Below are 23,188 nucleotides of genomic sequence, written 5' to 3' on the forward strand. Positions count from 1 at the left end.
ACTGATATGATAACATCACACATGATGTGAATCTCCTGTTCCAGCACATCCCAAAGGTGCTCTATTGGAACGAGATCTGGAGACTGTGGAGGCCAGTTGAGTACAGTGAACTCATTGTCATGTTCAAGCAATCATTTTGAGATGATCTTGTCTCTGTGACATGACCTGTAATCCCCCTGATGGAGTCATCAGAAGATGAGTGCACTGTGGTCGTAAAGGGACGGACAAGGTCAGCAATTTTGGCCGTGGTGTTTAAATGATGCTCAGTTGGTGCTAAGAGCCCAAAGTGTGCCAAGTAAATAACCCCCACACCGTTACAACACCATCACCACACACATATATTGATATAAGGCAGGATAGATCCATGCTTTCATGTTTTTTACACCAAAGTCTGACCAGCGAATGTTTTTCTAGTCTCATCTTATCCAATTTTGATTACCAAGTACTAATTCCAGTGTGGCCATCTGCTGGAAAGATTATCTGCTTTAAGGTTTGTGTTGTGCTTTCATAGATGCTCTTTAGCATAGCTTGGTTGTAACAAGTGCTTATTTGAATTACTGTTGCCTTCCGATCAGCTCAAAGCAGTCTGGCCATTCTTCTCTGCAATTAAGAAGACATTTTCATCCAGAGACCTGCTGCTCTCTAGAAATTCTCTCTTTTTCTCTGTAAACCCTAGAGACTTTTATGTGGGAAAATCCCAGCAGATCAGCAGTTTTCGAAATACTCAGATCAGCCTGTCAGTCACCAGCTATCGTGCCACCTTCAAAATCACTTTAAATCATCCTTAAATCTGATGCACGCTTTGAACTTCAGCAGGTCATTTTTACCATGTCTATATGTCTAATGAACCGAGCTGCTGCCACATACATGAATATTTGCATGTAGGAGCACTGAACATGGCTGCTGGTGCCAGTCGAGTATTGTTGCTGACTATGTCAATCCCTTTAAGACCACAGTGTACCCATCTTATGATGGCTGCTTCCAGCAGGATAACAAATTAGTGGATAAGATGAATACCATGTTTTCTCAAGTCATATTCGACTGTCCCTCTCTCGCTGTTTCCTGTCTGTAGTTAAAAAAATATGACAAAGCATATGAAAAAAACTTTATTATTTTATCCACATATGTTATTTAACACACAGCTCAACAAAATCTAGTTAACGATAGTTTACATGAATTTGATTAAACCTGTGGCAGTCAAGTGTGTTACTGTCTGAATGTTTCGAGAAAATGATTGTAATCAGTAGAGTAAGGATTCTTCTTCTTGGGGCATAAAGACCCATATCACTTAAAAAAAAAACTTTCCAAGTTGTTTTTACATTTTAATTTTATTTTTTATAAAAAAGCACTGAAACACTCAATTAAATAGGTGTTGCTAAATGTACCAGTGTGTCTGTGGACCCAAAATGATTTTCTCTGGTTATTTCCTGTCATCAAACCTTAAACCTTTTTTTTTTGATCATTGAAACTTTATTGCCACCTGGTGGGGAATTGAAATACCCACATCCTATAAAAAGGCCAAACTTTTGTACAGACATGCATATAGATAAACTAATAGATATTCTGGTAATTTGGCTTCAGCCCATTAAAATGTAAATTATGTTCAGCATTTCTGGCTGTGCTCCATCTCCATCAACTCAACATCTCTTGTATTTATGGTCTTCTGTGAGCTCCCCTTTGTGTCTAGCTTTGACTTGCCTTTGAGAGTTTAGGCATAACTGATGCTTGTGAGTAGTCGGGTGAGATAAAAAGGCAGAATTATGACAAACGTTAGTTCCAGTCACAATATTTGGTTGCAATTGAAAGACCTCCAGGGTTGGAAGGGGACCCTGGAGTGACGGAAAGACCCTGGAGGAAATCTTATGTTGTGGCTCAGAACTTCGCTGGGAAAGGAAGGATTTGGACGTGTGTGATGCATGATGACGAATGGACTGCTGTTTACCCTCTGATGTACAACACGCCGGGTCTAAGGAAAAGGATAGACTCCTTGGCACCAGGGTTGCCCCACTGACACGGCGACGTAATCCCAAACGCTGTGCTTTCTTCTGAGGTTCAGTGTGTACACTCACAGGCTGTTCACATGCCACGCTGTGGCAGGATTTGCGAACAGGGCAGGTGTTTTGACGTTCTGTTTTTCTATCGTGCTCCCTCTTTGGACATGTAGATGTCATCTGGCTCTTTTTCACTTGGCTCTCCTTGCCTAAAAGGGGAAAATCAGCAACTGCATGTGGCTTCTGACTGAATTGTTTGTGTCTTGGCTCAGCCACAGCTTGAGATAACTGCTCTGGATGGACCTGATGAGGGAGAGGTGAGTTAGAGATAAAAGACTGCCTGTAATGTCTGGATCTCTTTATGGGCGCTCCTTCCACTAGCAGGTTCACTCCCAAATACTGAGGAACTTCAACTGCAGCCTGGAAATGTGATAAAGTAAAAACAAATCACAAAATTTTCCATGGCATTCATTGTTAAGTAGAAATACCCTGGAAATAAACAGCAATTGGCTTTGGAGCCAGTCCAACCTGTTTGTAAATAAGCTTGAAGCCTCCTGTGTAAGCGCTGGGATCAGTCCTCCAATCTAGCACAACCCTCAGCGTGTCGACTTGCACAGCAGGACAGAGCCGCGCAGTCACAGTGCTGGAGCAGGCCATAGTAGGGCTGGCATTGATCTCTAGAAGCCAAGGCCTCAGATCTCTGCCCAACATAAAATCAGCTCCATAAAGCTCAAAGCTTGCCTTGTGGGGCTCCACCAAATCCTGGGCTGTCTGTAGAGCATGGACAACTGCTTGCTGCATGCCTGGTATCACCACCGACTCCCACTCTGTCTCACGGCCCTCTCGCTGCAGAAAAGAGCGAAACTGTGAGCAGGACCACATATTATCCTCCGGCAGTCCTGGATGGCGGTTACGAGATGGCTGGAAGTGCTTCTGGATGGAGTTGTTGCACAGGTGGACTGAGCTGAGGAAAATGGTAGAAAATGGGAACATCCACAAAGTACTCTAGATAAAAGACACCGTAAAACTTAACTGTAACCTTCATTTTTTGTCTTTTGTTTGAAAACTCTTACTGACCTGTCCAGAGTTTTTGTCGAGTAAGGCTGAGTGGAAAACCGCAGGTAGCACTCTTTGTAGAACCAGATAGTCAGAGGGTTCCAGTCAGTTACAAGGAACCACTGACGGAGGTCAAACTTTGTGCAGTGGACCAGCAGGGGGCGTTCCAAGTATTTTTGAACCACCCACTTACTCTCCTTTGTCAGTGCTCTGTCAGTGTCCACAAGTGCCAAAATCTCATCCAGGTGATTCATACACATAATGCCTAATGATGATGAGGGTGTGGGAGTGAAAAAAGAGATGAAAGCAGAGTTGATTAAAACACAAAATCAGAACTGCAATTTTGACAAACTATATGATTCAGCAGTGTTTAAGATGACCTCGTGAATCAAATCTGATGTTTGATGATGGAATCTCATATCTTTCCAGTCTTTTTAAAGTAATTTCACTCTGCCAGCTTTCAGTCAATACCATGTCAAATTTCCCAGCATACATTCAAAGAATGGGTCATGTTAATTTCTTAACAACACACATAAAGTCAATAATGAAATACAAAGTACTTCAAAAATAAAAAAGAAGCCTTGGCTTTACCACTGCTGTGCAGTGCAATAAAGGCCTCTTGTGTGCAGCCAGATGGAAGGAAATGCGACCAAGACCAACAATTCGAGCATGATCGCAGACAGAAAACTATTTGACAGCTCAACAAATAAAAATGATCCCTGGACAAAGTTGTCCTCTGAAATTTGTCAGAAAGTAATAAAAAATGACTTGCAAAGCGCAATAAAGATAAGAAGAGCCCTCCAAAGTGAACAGCCATCTACTAAAGATAAATGAGAGTGAAGGCAAAGTAGCTATACCTGCATATATAATTCCACTTAGGCCAGACTTGACTACAAATCATATCTTTGTTGAGATGAAAACAGTGGTGTTTAAAAACTTATGTGAGTCTTGAAATAAAAACAGTGAAAGTAGGAAAAAAAAGAGTGTGACATCTTTCTTCTCTATGTATTAAAATTAGTAAATAAAACCGAAAAAACAGGGATGTTAATAAAATATAGGGTTTTTTCAAATGTTTTTATGAGAAAGTTTGCACAGAAGACTTGATGCTATAATTTATGTTGTGCTACTGTAGTCTTGGCAGACTATATTGTTATGCACATATAATTTTTTTGTAATTTTTACGTATGTGCTGTGTTTTTTTTTCTATTTTGCTGTAATATAACTTCCCAAATAAAAAGGAAAATCTAAAAAATATATATTAATTATGTCCATTCATCAGTTGAATGTCTGAAAACAAAACCAGGCTTGCTTTCTTCAATATTTTTCACAGCTGTTTAACTGTAAAAAAAAAAAAAAAAGCAAGCTTGCTATGTAAGCATCATATTAACTATTACGAAGGTAAATTATCAGAAAAAAGCCTAACCTCTTCCTCTTGATTTGGCACCTGGTTTGATGATCCAGATGTTGTTTAATCCATCTGTGTCCAGCTGTGGGCAAACAGCCTGAAGTCTGGTTAACATATCCTGGCAACGCTCCACAAATACACTGCTGCCCCTGATCAGTTTGCCTTTACTGCATATAAACATGTTATTGTTAGAATTGCAAATACAGCATCATTTACAGTATTTGTAATTTTATAGTAGTGGAACTGGAATGGTAGTTTTCCAATGCCCTCTGTATTTTGAACATGTATAGCATGTCCTTCTATATTTAACCCCAACCTTTACTTATTGACTTGACTAAGCCATTGCATGGGATGTACCACTGACAGGTACAAGTGGCACCTGACATGAATAAATCCTTCCAGCAGCTAGAAAAGGCCAGTTTAAAGGACAGCACAAAGGCTCTGATCATGGCGGCACAGGAAGCACCAGATGGATGTATGCAGGAGTCTACTGCAGGCGACAGGACCCAGACTGATGCCCCAGAGACAGTCCAGCACATAGTAGCAGGATGTAAGAGGCAAGCCAGGACACCGTACACTGGGAGGCACAACTAAGTGGAGGGAATAGTGTACAAGAGCATACAGAAGTTCCCAAGTCCTAATGAGAGACACCACCAAACGTGGTTGGAAACATCATGGCTAAGGTCTTGTGGGACTTCAAGTTCCAGACAGACAAGCAGCTGCTGGCCAATCAATCAGACTTGGAGGTGGTTTACAAAGAGCAGAAGACCATAGTTGTGATAGATGCGACAATCTCAGTGGTCAGTAACATCAGGAAGAAAGAGCACAAGATAATAGAAAAGTACAACTAGAGCGGATGTGGAAGCTAAAGTCCAAAGTGGTCCCAGTGGTAATGGGAGAACTGGGAGCTGTAAACCAATGTAAACTGTATGTAAGCTGTAAACTGGAAGATGGTCTCCAGCAGATTCCAGACACAACACCTGAGGTCCAGAAGAGTGCAGTGAGCTAAGATATTGCGCAGAACCCTCAAATTCCCAGGTCTCTGGTAGAAGACCCAAGATAAGAAACACACACATCCCCTTATGGGATGTTCTCCTGACTAATGAGAACTCCAATTTTGCTATTTCAGATACCTTTTAAAGTTGTTAGCAACCTAAATTGATTTTTATAAGCAGACTTCCACTGCTAGTAATGAAAATAAAACGAGTGTAACCTGATGACAATTTGTAGAAAAACCCTGGAAGCTCCCAGAAAATCTCTCAACTCACTGCACAACCATGTAGTAGTGTTTAAGAAACTCTGCCCATTGCGCTTCCTCCACCGAGGGCGGTATTTCTGCTGTTACATCAATGTCGCTGTGCTTTAGAACACTGAGAAACTCTTGACACACGTGTAAGGCTGTGTTAATAATTTCTGGACCAACAGATCGATGCTCCTCATTATCCAACTCTGCAGAGAGAGAGAGAGAGACAATATTGCACCGTTATACTCCCTCTTGTCCAAACTTTGCATCAAAAGCATTTTTATTTCTATGTGTGAGAAATTATTTCTAAACCTTCAGCGAGACTGTTCTTGGATTTTTGTTTGTCCCCCTCTGGTTCATCTCTTCTCCAAATACTTGTCTCAACCACATACTGCAGCAGACTGGTACATGCTGTTCTCCTGAAATCCTCTTTATGTTCATAAAAAAGAGAAAAACAGTCAGAGAAGCTATTGGATAGGGCATAAGTAAACTTAAAAATTCTTTGCACCTAAATTACACCTCATCTAGTCTTGTAGAACATCTTTTTTTCTGTTATATGTAATTTACAGCAGACCTATGAATGCATGCTTTTCATCCTCTGCTCCAAGCCTGTAGCATCTTGGGAAGAAAGTGTCTGGATCCGCTGTGTCAAACCACTGAAGGTTACGCAGATTCACACAAAGTCCCACCTGAAAACAAAACAATTACACTGCAGGAAAAGAGCTAAATAAAATGTATGTGCCAGCTAATCATTAGAAACGTTTTACCTTTGTGGTAAATGTTCCAGCATTTGCATAGTGATTGGTCATCTGGTCGTGCCGCAAGGAGCGACAGTCTATGTTATCCCGTCGTGTCGTCCAGTAGAAATACGTTGTTTCATTTCGAACAAGGCGAGACTACAAGAGTCAAAACAAAGACACAAGTGAAAGTCCCTTTGGCTTTACACTGGGCAAGATATCTGTGTTAAGTTAGTGGGTACACCTAAAGCTTATCTTACCATGAGATCATACATGTCATCAAGGTTCTCCCCTTTCTCGCCTTCATCCGCTCTCTCTGTCACAAGATAAGAGGTGTGTGTATACATGCATGGTTACAGGTGTTTATAAAGGGGTCTGTGTTAGAGGCTAGCATCTGTAATGCAGCATACGATTTCTTGTTTACCAGCTAAAGGGAAATCCATCTAACTTGTGTTACAATTACTCTCTGTTAATTATTCCCACACTTAGAGGGGGGCAATCCTTTCTCTTTTTGGCCTTACCAGTAAAATAACTGCAGATCAGCCCATCATTACCATCCTCCTCCTCAACGCAGGGGTAAGTAGGTGATCTTTGGACGGGATGTGGCAAACGACGTTCAACCCACCCTCTGGCCCATAATGCAGCACGGATCACTGGATAGGGTCCCTGCACTGAAAACACTTTCCTTAACTGAGAATGACGGGAAGAGAAATGAAGAAAAAAATATGACACAATCAACTGTGGCATTACAATAAAAATCTGTTTTTACATATGATCACCTTCACAGCTTTGTCCACCAGCGTTTTAGCTGTTTTCAGCCTGTCTGGATTGATCACTGGCAGGCTAGGTACACTGGATCGTATCCTTCCCCCCACTGGAGCAACTGTGGATTGTAACACTGGAACAAACTCCAGATTTAAATATGAAGTACTAATTATGTTTTTACCAGCAGATGTACAATGACTTACCTGGCATTTGTCGCTGAGGTCTGTAGGTCTCTTTTCAACTGACCAATGCACAATGTGAAAGAGAAAGCAAAAATGCACCCAGTTGCACTATTTTTACATCATATTATAGGATTTGAAATTATACAGATCTATGAATAGCAAGCTAATATAAGTAGATCCAAATTTATAGGGACATTATTCCAATATCCAAATATACCTTTTCACTGTAGACCTAAACATGCTGTTTAGGCTACTGGCTACTGTTTCCCCTGCAGCTGAAAAATAGAGGAGGCTTTACTATAAATAGTATGGCATGTGGTGCCTAAATTTGTCTATGCAGCAGTTGAAGAAGGATGTAAATTGGGTTAATCAGGCATCTTAATCTGAACTGATTTAGGCTGTGATGACTGGCAGAGCTACGCGCAAGAAGGGCGCAGGTGCGCGCACACGAGTAGAAACATAAAACGAATACACCATGACCAGCGGTGGATTGATAAGCCAACTCTCCATGATTTAAATTAGCGATTAAAAAGGCATAAAGAATATTTCTAAAATGAATCTCAAATAAAACCAGGTGTTATTTTACAGTGGACATGAATATACAAACCTCTGTTGTCACTTCCCCACTGAACTGGCGGCTCTATGGGCTGTATCTGTATGCGTCCATAGACTTGCTCAGTCCGGCTTCCTTCATGCTGCCGCACACTGTTCCCATAACAACCGTGCATGCTCCCACAGACAGTTTATAGTTGCCCCAACAACAGTGTCCAGGAGAAACAGGACGCCACGCCGGTGGATGAAAAATCCACCACCTTGAGGCATGCCTTGAAGAAACTGGATCACTTATCGGACACTATCAGTTGCAAACAGCGTGGCTTACAGGTGTATGCGACATGCACACGGACAATTAAGGCACTCATACATGATATGTGTGTGGAAATATCCCGTTGCAGTTGCACTTTGAATTCAGTGTGAATGGACAAAGTGGTTAAAGAGGGTCAGCTTGCCAAAATTCAATACAATGTTCTGCAACGTGACTGGTAGGCAAGAGTTCATGCCGAGGTCAATGATGGAAAAAACAAACAAACAAAAAATGTTGCTTTTATTGCCTGGTTAATTAAATCTTATCTCCTTATCTATCAATAAAGATTAACATGTTGTGTAGTTAAAGGAACCCATCTGTGCTACATCGTAAATAACTGCCTTCAGTGATAAATTATGTCATTTACTACGCATGGATCTTTCTTTGCGTAATGCATCAGCTTAACACACGATGGCATCCGAAGACTTCTGGTATATTCTGGATCAATCAGATTCTGAATGTCTGTGTTCGTTCAAGCCAGTGCGCCAAGAAGGCAACACTACAGCGTCTGTTACAGCTTAATATTATGTTACCAATCTGCGTATTTTGGTAACCCGAAACCCGCAGTCACAAAGTTTAGTCCAGGTAGAGTGGTTTGCTACTGGACTACATGAAAACGTTTATTCTACTGCATGAATTTCATTGTTAGGTTGGAAATTTTTACGCCTTTTCCTACAAATATCAGTCTCTTAAAATTAATTGAACTGGTAAAGATGAAGCTTTACCCAAATGATTTCTAGACAGGATAAAAGGCATCTGAAATGACAGTTAACCGTTTTTAACAGCTTTGTAATTGAAAAAGAGGAACACATGAGTGAACGACTTTTTTGCATATATGCATGTTATATTTTCGTAAATGGTACGTACATTTATGCATATATGATACAGCAGCCTTCACGTGATATGCCAGACTTTTAACCTGCATGTTTTTTGTTTTGTTTTGTTTTTTGTAGATTTCAGTATTTCAGACCACTTACTAGCATTAATAAGATGTGCGTCGTTGTCCCATTAAAACATACCAGCTTCACATTTAGTTTGGTGGGATCTGCGCTACAGTAAGTAAATAAAGTTTATTAATTAAACGCTTTTCACAGACAGAAAGCTAACATACGCACAATAAACAGGAGAAGCACCAATGAACTTTAAACAAGATAAATACTGTTAGTATAAATTATTGTGTAGGTTGAGTTATTTGTCATATTAAGATTATTCAGTCGTTTTAGGTGTGTGCAGAAGGACGGAATTGAACCTTGTGCTGTACACAGTAGTCGCACAACCGGAAACTGCTGGAAAGAACACTGTAAAGAAGCTCTGTAGGCTCATAATAGTCTCGGCTTCAACGTGTTGGTAGCAGCAATGCGTCGCAGCTCGTTGCTTACCTCTGCGCTCTGATTGGATGAGGCTGCAGTGATGCTCTCTGCATCCTGCTTTCACACAGCTACAGCAGGAGGGAGGGGAGCTCGAAGCGCGACTGGGAAATCATCTCAACACAGGAGCAAAATAACAATTTTCTTCGCTTTAGTCCTTTGAGATAGATGTAAACACTTAATATGGCCGCAGAAACAAAAGGAGCTGATGTAGCCCATTCGTGACTGTTCACTCAAAACGTCCGGAAACAGCGCAAAGCGGCTCAGTGAAAGTCTCACTTTACACTCCGTGAAGGTAAAGCAGGATAACCAGGAGACCATGAGCGCGCAAGTCAACGACCCCGAGAGTATACTGTGCTACCAGGTAAAGTGGTCTTTTACTGTGTGCTGCATTGCTTTGACACTGTGGGCTGGCACTGAGCAGGGTGCACACAACCTCGGACAACTGTAGTCCCATGCTTCGAGATTCTCTCAAACTCAAAGATTGAGAGCACTCTGGAAGGTTTATAATATTCTTTTTATTTCGTTATTCTACCTAAACATTTTAATGGTTAAGAGTCCTCAGTAAAACATTTTGTATGATGTTAAGGTGTGTTTCCTGCCCTACAGGATGATGCTGTAATTGGGGGATGTTGTTGATGTTGTTCTGAGTTGCGAACACGTGCACTGATTCCGGAGAGCATTGAAATGCGCAGAGGGGTCGTAGCTCCTGGGACTAACGCACAAGAATACATGCCATGGACACGGTGCTGTGAGAGTGCAGCAGATTATTGATTAGATATTTCCCCCGGCCCAACACAGCGCTCATTAAAAACTGCTGGTCCGAACGACGCGTGTGCACGAGGCAGAATAAAAGGAAGAGAGTGTGGTGGATTTTCTGCTGACTTTTAGTTAAACGCCGTGTTATTCCTGCTTAGTTACCCTCAAATGACCTTGACGCCATTCTCACATGGTGTTCTATAAAGAGCCGAGGGTCTGTTTCCATACAGGCAGAAGGGGGACAGCTTGTGGGAAAGCTGTGGTTTGAAGGGGAAATTGTCTTATTCCAGTGTCCTGCTGATGTGCATGTGTCATGTCCTCTAACAGAATCTCGGTAGCAGTATGGATAAGAAAGCCAGTGAGCACACCAGGCTTCATTCAAACTGACAATCATTAACATTTGAACAGACTGATTATAACCACCCTGGCATGCAGTTGGGCAGCTTAATGAACTTGATGCAGCCTGCCCTAACAGTCATGTCACCCCTTTGATTCATAGCATCCTGTCTGGGCCAGAGACAGATGGAGTAAGACCAGAGGTGAGCTGGGAAGTCTCTGACATGATTAGCCAGCTTTCAGTAAGGGAGAGGAAATGGCCAGAAGCTCTTCAAATATTAGCGTTATGTAAGCTTGTGTTAAAATCTGTATAATTGTCTCTCCACCATGTCTGTGATGTGTTGTGGACCTTTGCGTTTCATAGCACCTGCAACTTGTTGATTTCTCACACGGTGCTGCTGATGGGGCTCAGGTGGTGGGAAAAGAGAGGTAATTTCTTTTAGGAAAATGCAAAATGTAAAAATGGATAACAGCAGTAAGGCTGGGAATAGAACAGTTTCACTTAGATATATCTGCATGATTCAAAGATACGTTGATGAAGGGTTAATTATTAAGTTATTAATAATAATAATTAATGTAATAATTAATAATTATTAATGTTTCCTTGGCATAAAAGGCGAATAATGTCAGCTTCCACGTTTAATCTATGATACTGCATTATATATATATTTTTTTAGAGGTTTGTTAATATTTTTTTTTAATATTTGGTTTACATACAAAGTAACTACATATACAACTACTGGAAAAAGTACAAATCAGTTGAAGCTGAAGTGCAACCATGGAAGAATATGGATATAGGACTGGACAAACAGATGTTGTTGTATCAAGCAAATTGTCAGTTTTATATATATATATATGTCTTTCTCCAAGTACTAAACAGGCGAGGTAATGTCACACTTGGGAAATAATTATTGTGTAAATGTTAACAGATACTCAATACTGATTGCATAAATTGACTTTTTAGTCCATTCGCCCCATGCAGCCAAATTTGATCTCACAACTAGCACAACCTTTGCATAGAACAAAGAGCAACATGTTTGTGAAACTTGAACTTAATTAATAAACTACTATGTTTTAAGAAAAATAAGTGAAATTTCACAAAATTTCCACATTCATCCAGTGTGCTGCCATTGCAAAGAACTCTAAGGTCCCAAATCAGTGAAATGCATCATGACAGCTACTCGGGTTAACTGTCACCAGGATGTTGGTCAAAAGCTTCTAATTGTCTTTTTCAACAAAAGATTGTAAAGCTGACGATGACTCAGACCTCCATCTTTGCAAAGCCCTTTGAGGACTGGATTAAATCTTTTGGCAGGGTGGTTTTGGTCCATGGGCTGTATTTTTGACACCCTTAGTTTAACCACTGATAAAGTTTAGTCTTACTGTTACAAACTTGAGTGCTTCATTTTAGTAGGCACGGTGTAATTTTTTTTTGTGCCATTCATGCACTGCGTATGCAGTACCTGCAATAAAGGAAAGTATTGTATTGATTGAGATGACTTAATTTTCCCTCACTACTTCCATTTATCTAACAGAAATGTAAATCAATAAGTCCAAATAAAACCAGCAAAAATAAGCTTACAGACACAGTCGAAATGAACTGCAGTGACTTCCAGATCTCTAACTAAACCAACTAAACAGGTATTCATTTTCAAATGTTCACAGTATCACTCCCAGGCCTGCTACTATAAGTGATTTTCAGTTACAGTTAATAATTTAGTGCACTCCACATCGTGCATTTGTCTGCATTTTAAGCCCATCAAGCACAAAACTGTCACAGTTCCCAGTTTAGTCGCTTTACGGCAACTATTTGGCATCGGCCCCAAAGTTTCATTTTAATTAGTTTAGTGGTATAGAATCCATTTAGTGACCGTGATCAATAAGCCCCCATCTAATGAATGAATGTGTACTTTAAAGAGCAACATTCTAGTTTCCAAAAGTCTCCACGTTATGTGAAAACTGTACTAAAACTCTTATTTTTTTTAGGCGCTCAATACATTATTATAGTAATGAGGCATGACCAGCACGTCCAATTATTGGCAGCCATTTAGTTTGAAAGAGCATGTATAATCACAGATATGTGAAAAACTCTTCAAAAATGAGGAAATGGTGTAGAAGAGTCTTTGGGAATCATTTGGTCCCCTGGACTTTGGCACTAGTATTTATTTATTTATTTTATTTAATTTTTGGGCCAGATGACTGAGAATTAGTTAAAAACCCAAAACTCAGTGCTCAGCCCACTTTAGTGTTTGCTTTTGATTATTTAACCTTATTGTGTACTATGTTGTAGAAGGTGTGATTTTTAATTACAGTATATATTACAGTCTTTTACCCACACAGCCATTTGAGCTGGCAGTAATCTTTCTAGAAGGAAAACAATTAGAGAGAGAGAGCTATAGGGAGGCTGAATTCAACATGTGGCATTGAATAAGGTGTGTATGAGTCATGCTACTCGTGGGCTGATACAGTCAAAACAGCCGTCCCTCTCATCCTACCTCCCCCAGCTATCTCTTTTCCTCTTTCACTCTTTCACCATTACCTCTTCCTCTCCACCATTCATGTTCATCCCCTCCTCTTAGTGAAGCGCTGTCACATGCGTCTGCACCAGATCTGTAATGTCAACGTGCTATGGACACGTTTAAATAATCTGGAGGTTATTTAAACCCATGGCGCCAAGTGCCAATCCAGGCTCTCAGAAACAAAGCTCAGTCTGGAAGTGACAGACCCAGTTGTCTGAGTCAGGGTGTATATCCCTGCTGTCAGTTCAGAGTGCTTGTGTGTGGGGAATAGCACAGAGGGGTCAGCATTGAAAAGGGAGGTGGGGTGTTGTTGGAGTTTGAAGATAAAAATAGGAGACGCCAGAGAAACACAGTTAAGGAGGAGAAGGGAAATTTTGTCTCAAAAGATTTGCTGAAAAACTGTTTTGTTACAGAGCGCGAAATCAATGTTATGGTTGGTCAAGTCAGGAATGAAATCTCAAAAGACTTGAAAGTTCAGGCTTATTTTTGCAACAATTTTTTGCTCATACGCGCATCATTTTCCTGCCTCTTGTGTTTTCAAAGCTCTCCATCAAGAGCTCAAAGTCTTTACAGTAGCCAGCGAGCTCTGACTCCACTCACAGCTCCTTTGCAGTCCCGTTGGAGTCAGAGAGCATTTTAGTGCCAAGCATCGATTGCCCCGCTCAGCTAGGACACGGGGATTCAAATCATTGCTGCTCTACTTGTTCGGGACGATAAGCAGTTCAATATGTTGTTTTGTTTTTTATCCTCTTTGATGTTTTTCAAGAACACCTTGTCAAATAATACTTATCTTAAAGATGACGTCCTGCATCACAGGCAGGTTTTATCAGCAGTCTAAGTAGGACATTCAACCCTGCTCTGGGAATCTGACATGTTTCTGGGACAGCCTGCTCGGCGTTTTCAGAGGTATCAAACACACATTTCATTTTCATACTGAGACACAAGACTGAGGTGTTTAAAGTCATGAGCACGTGGATCTTTGAAATTGGCCAAGTGTAATACATAGAATCATTTGTTTGCATTCTAACAGTTTGTCATTAACTAGGTGAACAAAAATATTATTTCATACCCTTTTAATATTTTAAAAATTCAAAGGGCATAAAACATCAGATTAATTCCCCGGAAAAGGCGCTGTCTTTTTTTCTACGCACAATTTTGCTTCTTAACATTACTGTCTCTTCACTGCACATCAACAAAAAGCTTCAGTAAAGTTAAAAAGACCATCCTTTAAAAAAGTCGCATTACTTTGGGAAAATCTGGAGGGCAAATACCTCTGATGTCCCAAGAAAGAAAAACATAGCTAGAGTTTATTTATAAAAATACAGTGCAGTTAAGTTCTGATCTTTTCCAGCTTTGAATTCACATGATATTTGAATTAACACTATCACGTCTTTTTAGTCACAAAGCAGCTTCGGTGAGGGTCGACTGTTACCGCCGAGATGCTGGTAAAGGACGGAACCTCAAGGACAGGCAGCCATTTTGGCAGTGAACTGATCCTGTGGTACAGTCGTGCTAATCTGTTGGGGAAATTATTGAGCCATAATCCCACCTCAGTACGGTGGCAGATGTTGAGCTTGAGGAAAAGAGTAAAGAAAGAGGTCCGGTTGCCAGGATATAAAAACAGGCAGAATCACACAAATGCGTGCTTTGAGGGTCACAGATGTGCTCCCACAGAGGGAACAAACAAAACTTTGAGTTCCATGTGAGCCTTTAATTAGCTGAAGCATGTAACGTGACACAGGAGAGGTGGGTTGTGAATGACAGGGAACCATTAACCTGTTAAAAAACACACACACTTGCATGAATTTGCCATTAAGGAAGTGCTGTTAGTCAACTGTGACCTAGATGACTGCGGGCTGCGAGTCACAAGCATAGACTGAGGAGAAAGAACATCATAATCATGGAACAGATACATGGTTGTGTAATCTGATCTCGCCCACAGTGGCGACCTTTTATTTCTTTCATGTTGCGTCTTTTCCTCTGTATAATGAAGCTTCACTCAGTCTGTAGTTGTAGTTATTGTTTTAGAGTTTAGATGTCTCAGTCTGTGTGTGTGTGTGTGTGTGTGTGTGTGTGTGTGTGTGTGTGTGTGTGTGTGTGTGTGTGTGTAAATGGAAACAAACTAATTGATCTGATCTGACGGCCTGTCTGGGACAAAGAGCCTTTAAAGTCGTCCCTCTTTTGGAGTGTGTTTATATGTTTAGTAAAGCTGCAGTTCTAATGGAGCTGACTGCCTGCAGCCTGAGCCCAAACCTATAAACTGCATGAAACAACCAACACCTGCACAGCTGCAAAGATTATTGGGGCATTGTGTGTGAGAGAAAATCACAGCTACATGTGAATGCACACAGAGCTTTGAACAGTAGATTTGAATGACCTGGTTTGTATAGATGATATATCTTCCACGTGTTCTTCTCGCTCTTATAAATGCAAACCCTAATTAAAAAATCATAAACAAAACTCTGTTTAAAATGTAAATAAAACAGAATGCAATGAACAGCAACTTGTCCCAAGAAGTTAGGTCGAGCAGTTATAGTCGGCCCAACAGCTGGTCTTTTCAGACATTCCCAGATGTTTACAGACTTTTTGTCAATGGAAGAGGGAATGCTGCACAAAGTGTGTCCCAACTTTTATGTGATGCTACCAGTAAATTGAAAGTGGGCTTCCCAGTTCTTTTGAACATACGGTACTTCTGTTTGTAACGATCCAGTGTTTTCACTTTGGAGACTCAGTTTCTGTTTGACTTTGTTCTAGTCTTCAATTTGAATATTACCTTTGCTCAGGTTAGATTTTTATTCTGATTTAGTATTCATAGTTTTCTTTGTTAGTTATTCTCAGGTTTTTCCTCTCCTCCTATCATCTGTGTGCCTAGTCTGTGTATCTGTTAGGTCTCCCCTAAGGGAGAGGCCAGCCACCCTTCAGAGGAAGCTCATTTCCACTGCTTGTATCTGCAATCTAGTCCTTTTGGTCAATACCCAAATATCATGACCACAGGTGAGGTTAGGGATGTAGATGGACCTGTAAATGGTCTGTTAATTCGAGAGCTTCACTTTTATGCTCATCTATCTTCACCACCACGAACCGGTGCTGCTTCCGCATCACTGCAGTCACAGTACCAATCCATCTGTCCATCTCCCGCTCCCCTCTCCCCTCACTCATTAACAAGACCCTGAGATACATAAACTCCTCCACCTAGGGCAGAAAGTCGTCCCTGACCCTGAGCGGGCACTCCAACCTTTTCCGGCTGAGGACCATGGCAGACTTGGAGGTGCTGATTCTCATCCCCGCTGCTTCACACTCGGCTGCGAACCGCTCCAATGCAAACTGCAGTTTTACTGATCAAGACAGTCTTCTGAAGCAAAAGTTGCATTACTATAAAATAAACCAACAAACCAACTGATGCAGCCTCTGCCTCTGTTTGTCCAGTTATTAGGAATAAAGACATAAATCTTTAAAAAACAGATCACCAGTATCTACTTTTATTTTTTAAGATATATAAATCTAAAATAGCTAACTGTAGTTCAAAGAAAACAAAGAGGAACAGGATTAGAAGTGAACACAGTGACAGCTCAGGTTGAGAGAGGCAAGGCTGAGATGGTTTGGTCGTGTTTTGAGAAATTACAGTGGATACGCTGGACAAAGGATGTTGAATATGGAAGACCAGATAGAAGTCTCATGGGTGTAGTGAAGGAGGACATGCAGTGGGTTGGTGTGACAGAGGAGGATGTTAGGGATAGAGGTAGATAATCCACTGTGGAGACCACCTAAGGGAGCAACCAAAAGGATAAAAAGCAGACATTACTCTGGAGTAAATAGTTTATTAGTCAAGTGTTATTTTCATGGCTCTGTAGTGTAGTGGTTTACACATTTGCTCAACAAGTGAAAGAGCCCCAGTTTGATCCTGGGAGGAGACACAAATCCCTTTGAGGTTGAGTCAGGAAGTGCATCCGGTGTAAAAAGTAGTAACCAAACATGTGGAGCTGCTCAGTGGTGACACCTTGTGAATAAGCTGACAGCGTTTTAGTCCTATTTTCATCAGCAGATGTATTGTTGTATGGCTGTCCTGCCTCAGAAGCATCTGTAGAATTAAATGAAACTTCGATGCACTTAGCTGCTACATGTAGCCCACATACACCTTGAGTCCCATTCAGTCTTTGGCCAAAGCATGACTACCTAATTAGGTACGCTTAATCTTTGAAATAACAGAATTGGCTTGGGAATATGAAGTGCTTAGTCACTGAAGAAGAAAAAAGAAATCCCAAAGCACTGATATGGTAGAGAGGATGTGAAAGGAGGCAAGAAGGCAGCACCAGGCCACCCATTGTGTTTCTTTTAAGCTCATTTGAAAGAGGCTGTTATAAAACATAACCGAAGTGTGTTGTGGATTTGAATTTTTGCTTATAATAGAGTAAGACATTCATCTGTCTGAACTGCATGTTAATTACTTTTTCCTTATCAGAATCTTATGTTAATATGCTTAGCTGTTCCATTTTTAGCAGCATGGAGAGGCTAAAGAAAGTGGGAGATTAAATACTGCTTTGGGACTTCAAGTTACAGGCATACTTACAGCACTGTCTTGTTTTTAAATCACATTTCATAAGTGCAGCCAGAAACCAATGAGTTTTTGCAATAAAACATGCGTGGGGTTTTATCAGTTAAACCCTGTGAGAAATAAAAAGCTCTTGCTCCATAACACACAGTGATACACACAGGGTACTGGAGTGCAATAGATGTTTTGTGTCCTGACAGGCTTTATGTATCAGGATATATTTATCCAACTGTGGTCATAATTATATACTATGGTTTTTTTCTTCCTTTGTTCAGATTCGACATTTTGTGCAAGCAAAAGGCCATCTCTCTGAAGTGCTCCTTTCATCAGGGCAATGATTTTAGGCATGCCATCAAATCCACCCAGGGATGGTTCTAAAGAGAATAAATTGAGGGACTGCCCCAGTGAAAGCCAAAGTTTGAAACCCTGTTGAATTTCTGTTGGGAGACTTGAAATGGGCCGCACATGCAAGACAACCCTGAAACAATGTGCAGTTGAGGGAGTTTCTGGTATTTTAGCAAGTCATCATTCAGATATATTTTCAAATAGATGATTAAAAGAGCTAATCGTCCATATGTATTGTGTTCGTGTGAATACTTTGTAGCATTGTCCAGGTTCATGCCAAGCTAATATTACAATCCAAAAGCCCTTCGGGAAGACATATTGCAACTATTTTTGCTGCTGTGGTCATTATGCAGCGATCCCAGCCACAGCAAAACATTGCTGACAGAGACACCGCAAGTCTTCAGTGTTTCCCCTTTAGTTTTTCCCCTAAAAGGCAATGCAATGAATGGATTATCCAGATACTCTCAGCCATCATTCAATATATGGTATGACAATTGTGTATTCCTCATGCACACCTGTTGAGACAAATGCTCACAAAACAGCTTTGCTATAAATTAGATTATCAGATGTTTTTAAAGCTATTGATTAAAAATCTGTATTTTTTGTTCTATAGAATTCTGCATCCACCCACATGCAATCACAGTGGCATTGCCAGTATGTAAACACAATGCATACAGAGTTGGCAAAAGCATGCATAGTGTAGAAAGCAGATTATATATATCAGTGTCTGCATGTGTGTTTGTATTTTGCTGCTGGTAGGGATTTATGGCATCATGCATCCCTTCATCGATTTACATTTATTTATAGACTGGTGCAGTGCCCACTGTCACAGGCATATTGACGTCAGCAAAAGTAGACGTCACAGTGAGTGGAAGTTTTATTTCTGAGCTATGTTATCTGAACTACTGAAATAATAAATCATCACAGAGGAGTGTGACCACATCTGTGAGGTTGTTACCCCCGACATCGCATAATTATAGGAAGATGACCCCAAATTGATCTAAATAACTTCAAACTTAACAAGGACAATATGTGATTGAAGTGCAGATGTTCATCGTTATTTCAAGGGGTTTACAAACGTTTAGCATTATATATTTTTATATATATATCCCTATTTTTAAAGGTTCAAAAATAATTGGCCCGCTGACAAACAAGAAGTTTCATGAGCAGGTGAGACCTGTTCCCTTGTTATTTCATGACAAATGCATCCATCCATCCATTTTCTGCTACTTATCTAGGTAAAGGTTGTGGTGGCAACCACATCCCAAGCCAACTGAGAGATATAATCTCTCCAGCATGTCCTGAGTCTGCCCAAGGCAGTCTCCTGATAAGATGAGCCCAGATGTGGGCAGTTCTACTCTGAGTCCCTCACGAATGGCCTAACTCCTCACCCTGACAAAGGAGACAGACATAATTTCTGAAGTTGATTCAACTTGTTGACTGTCATTTTAAATATGAGGACCAAAGAGAAGTCAGTGCAAGTGAGGAAGGCCATCATTAGGCTGAAAAACCAAGGGTAGATATATTAAAGTTCACAATCAAATGTTTTCTTCATGAATGGGCACAAATCATTTACAACAACACTCAAGAAGAGGAAGGTCACATTAGACTTTGCTAAAATATCTAAAAGAGCACTCACAGTTCTGACAAAAAAACAACCTTTGGATGAATCTGAGACGAACTTGTACCAGAATGATGGGAAAAGAAACATATGGAGAATGAGAAAAACAGGTAATGATCCAAAGCATATCATATGATCTTCAAACACGATGAAGGCAATATTATAGCAGGGGAATGTCTGGCTGCCAGATGGGACTGTCACAAGTCGCAGCATGAATTCTGAAGTGTACAGGGCTATACTCGCTAAAGCATTCAGCTTAATTCTGCCGTAGTGATCAAACAGTGCTTCACAGGAAATACCCAAAACCATATTGCAAAAGCAACTCCAGAATTTCTCAAGGCAAAAAAGGGGTTAAAATCAGTCACCTGATTTCAGCCAGGCAGAGCAGCTTTTCAGTTACTGAAACCCACAAACAAGCAACAACTGAAGATAACAGCTGTAAACATCTGACAGAGCATATGAAGGAAAGAAACAGCATTTGGTGATATCCATGGGTTGTAGACTTTAGATAGTCACTGACTGCAAAGTTTCATCCAAGTAATAAAATAATCTTTACATTTAAAATCCTGTTAGTTTGTTCAATTAATTTTGAGCCTCTGAAAATGGGAGATTATGTATAAAAATGTCTGATCCTTTAATGAAACATTTGTGGAAAACCCCTTTACTCAAAGTATGCAATTCAATCCCATCTTGATTGTTTAATTTAAAATCTACGTGGTGGTGTACAGAGGCAAAACACCAACAACTGTCAATGTATTTTACTGGTAATAGCTCCAACTAACAACATGCTATAATAGTTAGGTCCATATATATTTGGACACTTACAAATGTTTGTTTTTTTACCGGTTTACTGAAACATATCCCAATTATAGTTGTATAATGGATAGACATGATGAGTAGACTGTCAGCTTTCATTTAAGGCTATCCACATTCAAATTGAATGAAGGATTTAGGATTTTCAGCTCCTTAACATGTGTCGCCCTCTTTTTAAAGGGAACAAAAGTAACTGGACAATTGACTCAGAGGCTATTTAATGGGCAGGTGTGGGCAATTCCTTTGTTAAGTCATTATCAATTAAAAAGATAAAAGGCCTGGAGTTGATTTGAGGTGTGGTGCTGGCATTTGGAAGACTTTGGTTTAAATAGACAACATGGGGTCAAATGAGCTCCTAAGGAGGTGATCCATGCAGGTGAAACAAGCCATCCACAAGCTGTGAACAGGAAAAAACCCATCTGATAAATTGCTACAATAATAGGAGTGGCCAAATGTACAGTTTGATACACGCAGAGAAAGAAAGAAAGTACTGGTGAGCTCAGCAACACAGAAGGGCCGATGGCGTGATATGGCAGCCTCGCTTCTGTCAGTAGCCTCCACCAGTGTGTAAAGTGCTTTGGGGGGACTAGTAAAAGCGCTATACAAATACAGGCCATTTACCATCTGAAAAATGGGGGGGCACTGGAACACTAGTGTTTAATGATGATGTGACACAGAACAGTCTGTTCTGTGTAGCTGAATCTGCTCAGATTCAGCTACATGCAGTCAAACTGATTGGGCAGTATTTCATAATACAGATGGACAAGGACCCAAAACATACAGCCTAAAAAACCCAGGAGCTTATTAAAGCAAAGAAGTGGAAAATTCTTGAATGGCAGTCACCTGATCTCAACCCAACTGAACATGCACTTCACTTGTTGGAGACTAAACTTCGGACAGAAAGGCCCACAAACAAACAACAACTAAAGCTGCTGCAGTAAAGGCCTGGCAGAGCATTAAAAGTGGGGAAACCCAGAATCTGGTGATCTACATGAATTCAAGACTTCAGGCCCTTTGCCTGCAGAGGGTATTTAACCAAGTATTAGAAATGAACATTTTATTTTCAGTTATTTAATTTTTCCAATTACTATTGAGCCCCTGAAATGAAGGGATTATGTGTAAAAATGCTTTAGTTCCTCACATTTTTATGTAATCTTGTTGTTCAGCCCACTGAATTAAATCTGAAAGTCTGCATCTGAGTTGTTTCATTTAAAATTCATTGTGGTAATATATTTGTAAACATCCTGTAAACAGATACGATGGAGCAGTAGAGTTACTCCAAACATTTTGTAACATGTCTTGGAGCAATCTTCCCTTATTATCATAGGTCAGATACACTCACCATGAAAAACACACTGCATGTGAGCTAACTGCGCTGTTTCTTAGAACAGCAACATCTTGCAGCAGTCTGCCAACAGATTCATCACCAATGGAAATGGCTCTTTGTTCATTTGATTTGATTTCCCCAGGACAGTAGAGACCTAGCACTCATACTCTTTTTACCTCTGCTATGTGTGTGTGTGTCTGTGTGCTGCCGAGTGTGCATGCCTGCCTGTCCTCCTGCATGTGTCCATACCAGACATTCTAAGAATAACTGTCAGGAATTTGATGCTTCTTGTGGAAAAACTTCCTTCGCGGTGACAATAGCTTCTCCTTATCAGGAAACTTCTTGACTTAATAACCTTTAAAACTTTCTTTCAGGGCCTAATCTTTAAAGGCTGAAGACGATCAACATTTCCACCGAATCAATATGGCTACTAGAGACAAAGAGCATTGATTACACCAAAAATTAAAAATCAAAGCAGAATCATTATGCTTACATGTGTCTTTTTTATATCTGTGTCCATCAGAGGCCTGATGAGGAGGTGGTGGTAGATCAGGGAGGAACCAGCTCTGTGCTGAACATCCACTATGAGAAGGAAGAACTGGAAGGTGAGTAACTTGCAGATTTGTTGAAAGTTGCCCCCATGTGTAAAATACAGGGTCAGCAAGAATCCATCTGTCACAGTTTTGTTAAGATTTATTTTAGACCGTCTGACTTGTACTGCTGCAAGTATGACTTTCAGTGGTACCAAAAAAAGCATTCTCTGTAGTTGTACATGGACCACGTAGCCTTTTAACAACAGGCCTGATAACCTATAGTCCTGAAGTGCCACCGAGCAGGACACCCAACATAAAAAAAAATCCTCAAGAGGATAAAGATCTGATCCAGTAATCCACGACAAAGAAGGAAAATGTATTGTTTGTCCTGAATCTGATGTTCAGACAGTGGATGGACTGTCCTCTCCAGCACCCTTGTGCACACCTTCTCGGGAAAGCTGTGATTCCTCTCAAGTTAGAACACGTCCCTTGGCCCTCCTCCTTAAAAAGGAGGACCAGCACCAAAGTATGCCAATCCCAGACCACAGTTTCCACCTTTCACATGATCTTGCAGAGGTTGCAGCCAAGACAGCCACACAACATCCAGCTCGTATCCAGCATAAGCACCAAGCTTATGGATATGGATACCAAGTTCTGATTTTACAATGTAAACCAAATTTTACAATATAAAAGAACACTTTCCTGAAGCTATCATTATTGCTTTCCAAAAGCTGAATTTACTCCCACTTTTTAGAAAGACTCAGCAGCCACACAGAAA

At 40.6% G+C, this 23,188-nt stretch overlaps 2 protein-coding genes across 6 annotated transcripts in view; one reads left to right on the forward strand and one right to left on the reverse strand.

The window, feature by feature from the left end:
* Positions 1-1,093: 1,093 nt before the first annotated feature.
* Positions 1,094-9,517, reverse strand: ttll3 (tubulin tyrosine ligase-like family, member 3). Of its 5 annotated transcripts, none has more exons than XM_084928267.1 (13): positions 7,597-8,080; positions 7,401-7,438; positions 7,212-7,330; positions 6,954-7,122; positions 6,693-6,748; positions 6,463-6,591; positions 6,270-6,384; positions 6,008-6,124; positions 5,721-5,901; positions 4,471-4,619; positions 3,069-3,312; positions 2,520-2,955; positions 1,094-2,411 (listed from the first exon to the last, which is right to left on the reverse strand). In XM_084928267.1, the coding sequence occupies exons 2-13, from the start codon at positions 7,405-7,407 to the stop codon at positions 1,638-1,640; spliced, it is 2,496 nt and encodes an 831-aa protein (XP_084784393.1). In that variant the 5' UTR covers positions 7,408-7,438; positions 7,597-8,080; the 3' UTR covers positions 1,094-1,637. The 5 variants fall into 5 exon arrangements, with proteins under 5 accessions (XP_084784393.1, XP_084784392.1, XP_084784391.1 ...); XM_084928266.1 differs by having other exon boundaries at positions 7,987-8,046; XM_084928265.1 differs by having other exon boundaries at positions 6,954-7,098; positions 7,212-7,438; positions 7,987-8,954.
* Positions 9,518-9,680: 163 nt separating this feature from the next.
* Positions 9,681-23,188, forward strand: part of slc4a8 (solute carrier family 4 member 8) — a 32,900-nt gene continuing 19,392 nt past the window's right edge. Inside the window, exons 1-2 of the mRNA XM_084928263.1 lie at positions 9,681-9,972; positions 22,401-22,482. Coding sequence (XP_084784389.1) covers positions 9,928-9,972; positions 22,401-22,482 — 127 coding nt within the window. The 5' untranslated portion in view covers positions 9,681-9,927. The remainder of the gene's footprint in view (positions 9,973-22,400; positions 22,483-23,188) is intronic.

The sequence above is a fragment of the Perissodus microlepis genome, chromosome 5 (assembly GCF_051167445.1).
Source record: "Perissodus microlepis isolate ML-2025 ecotype Zambia chromosome 5, ASM5116744v1, whole genome shotgun sequence".
NCBI lineage: Eukaryota > Metazoa > Chordata > Actinopteri > Cichliformes > Cichlidae > Perissodus > Perissodus microlepis.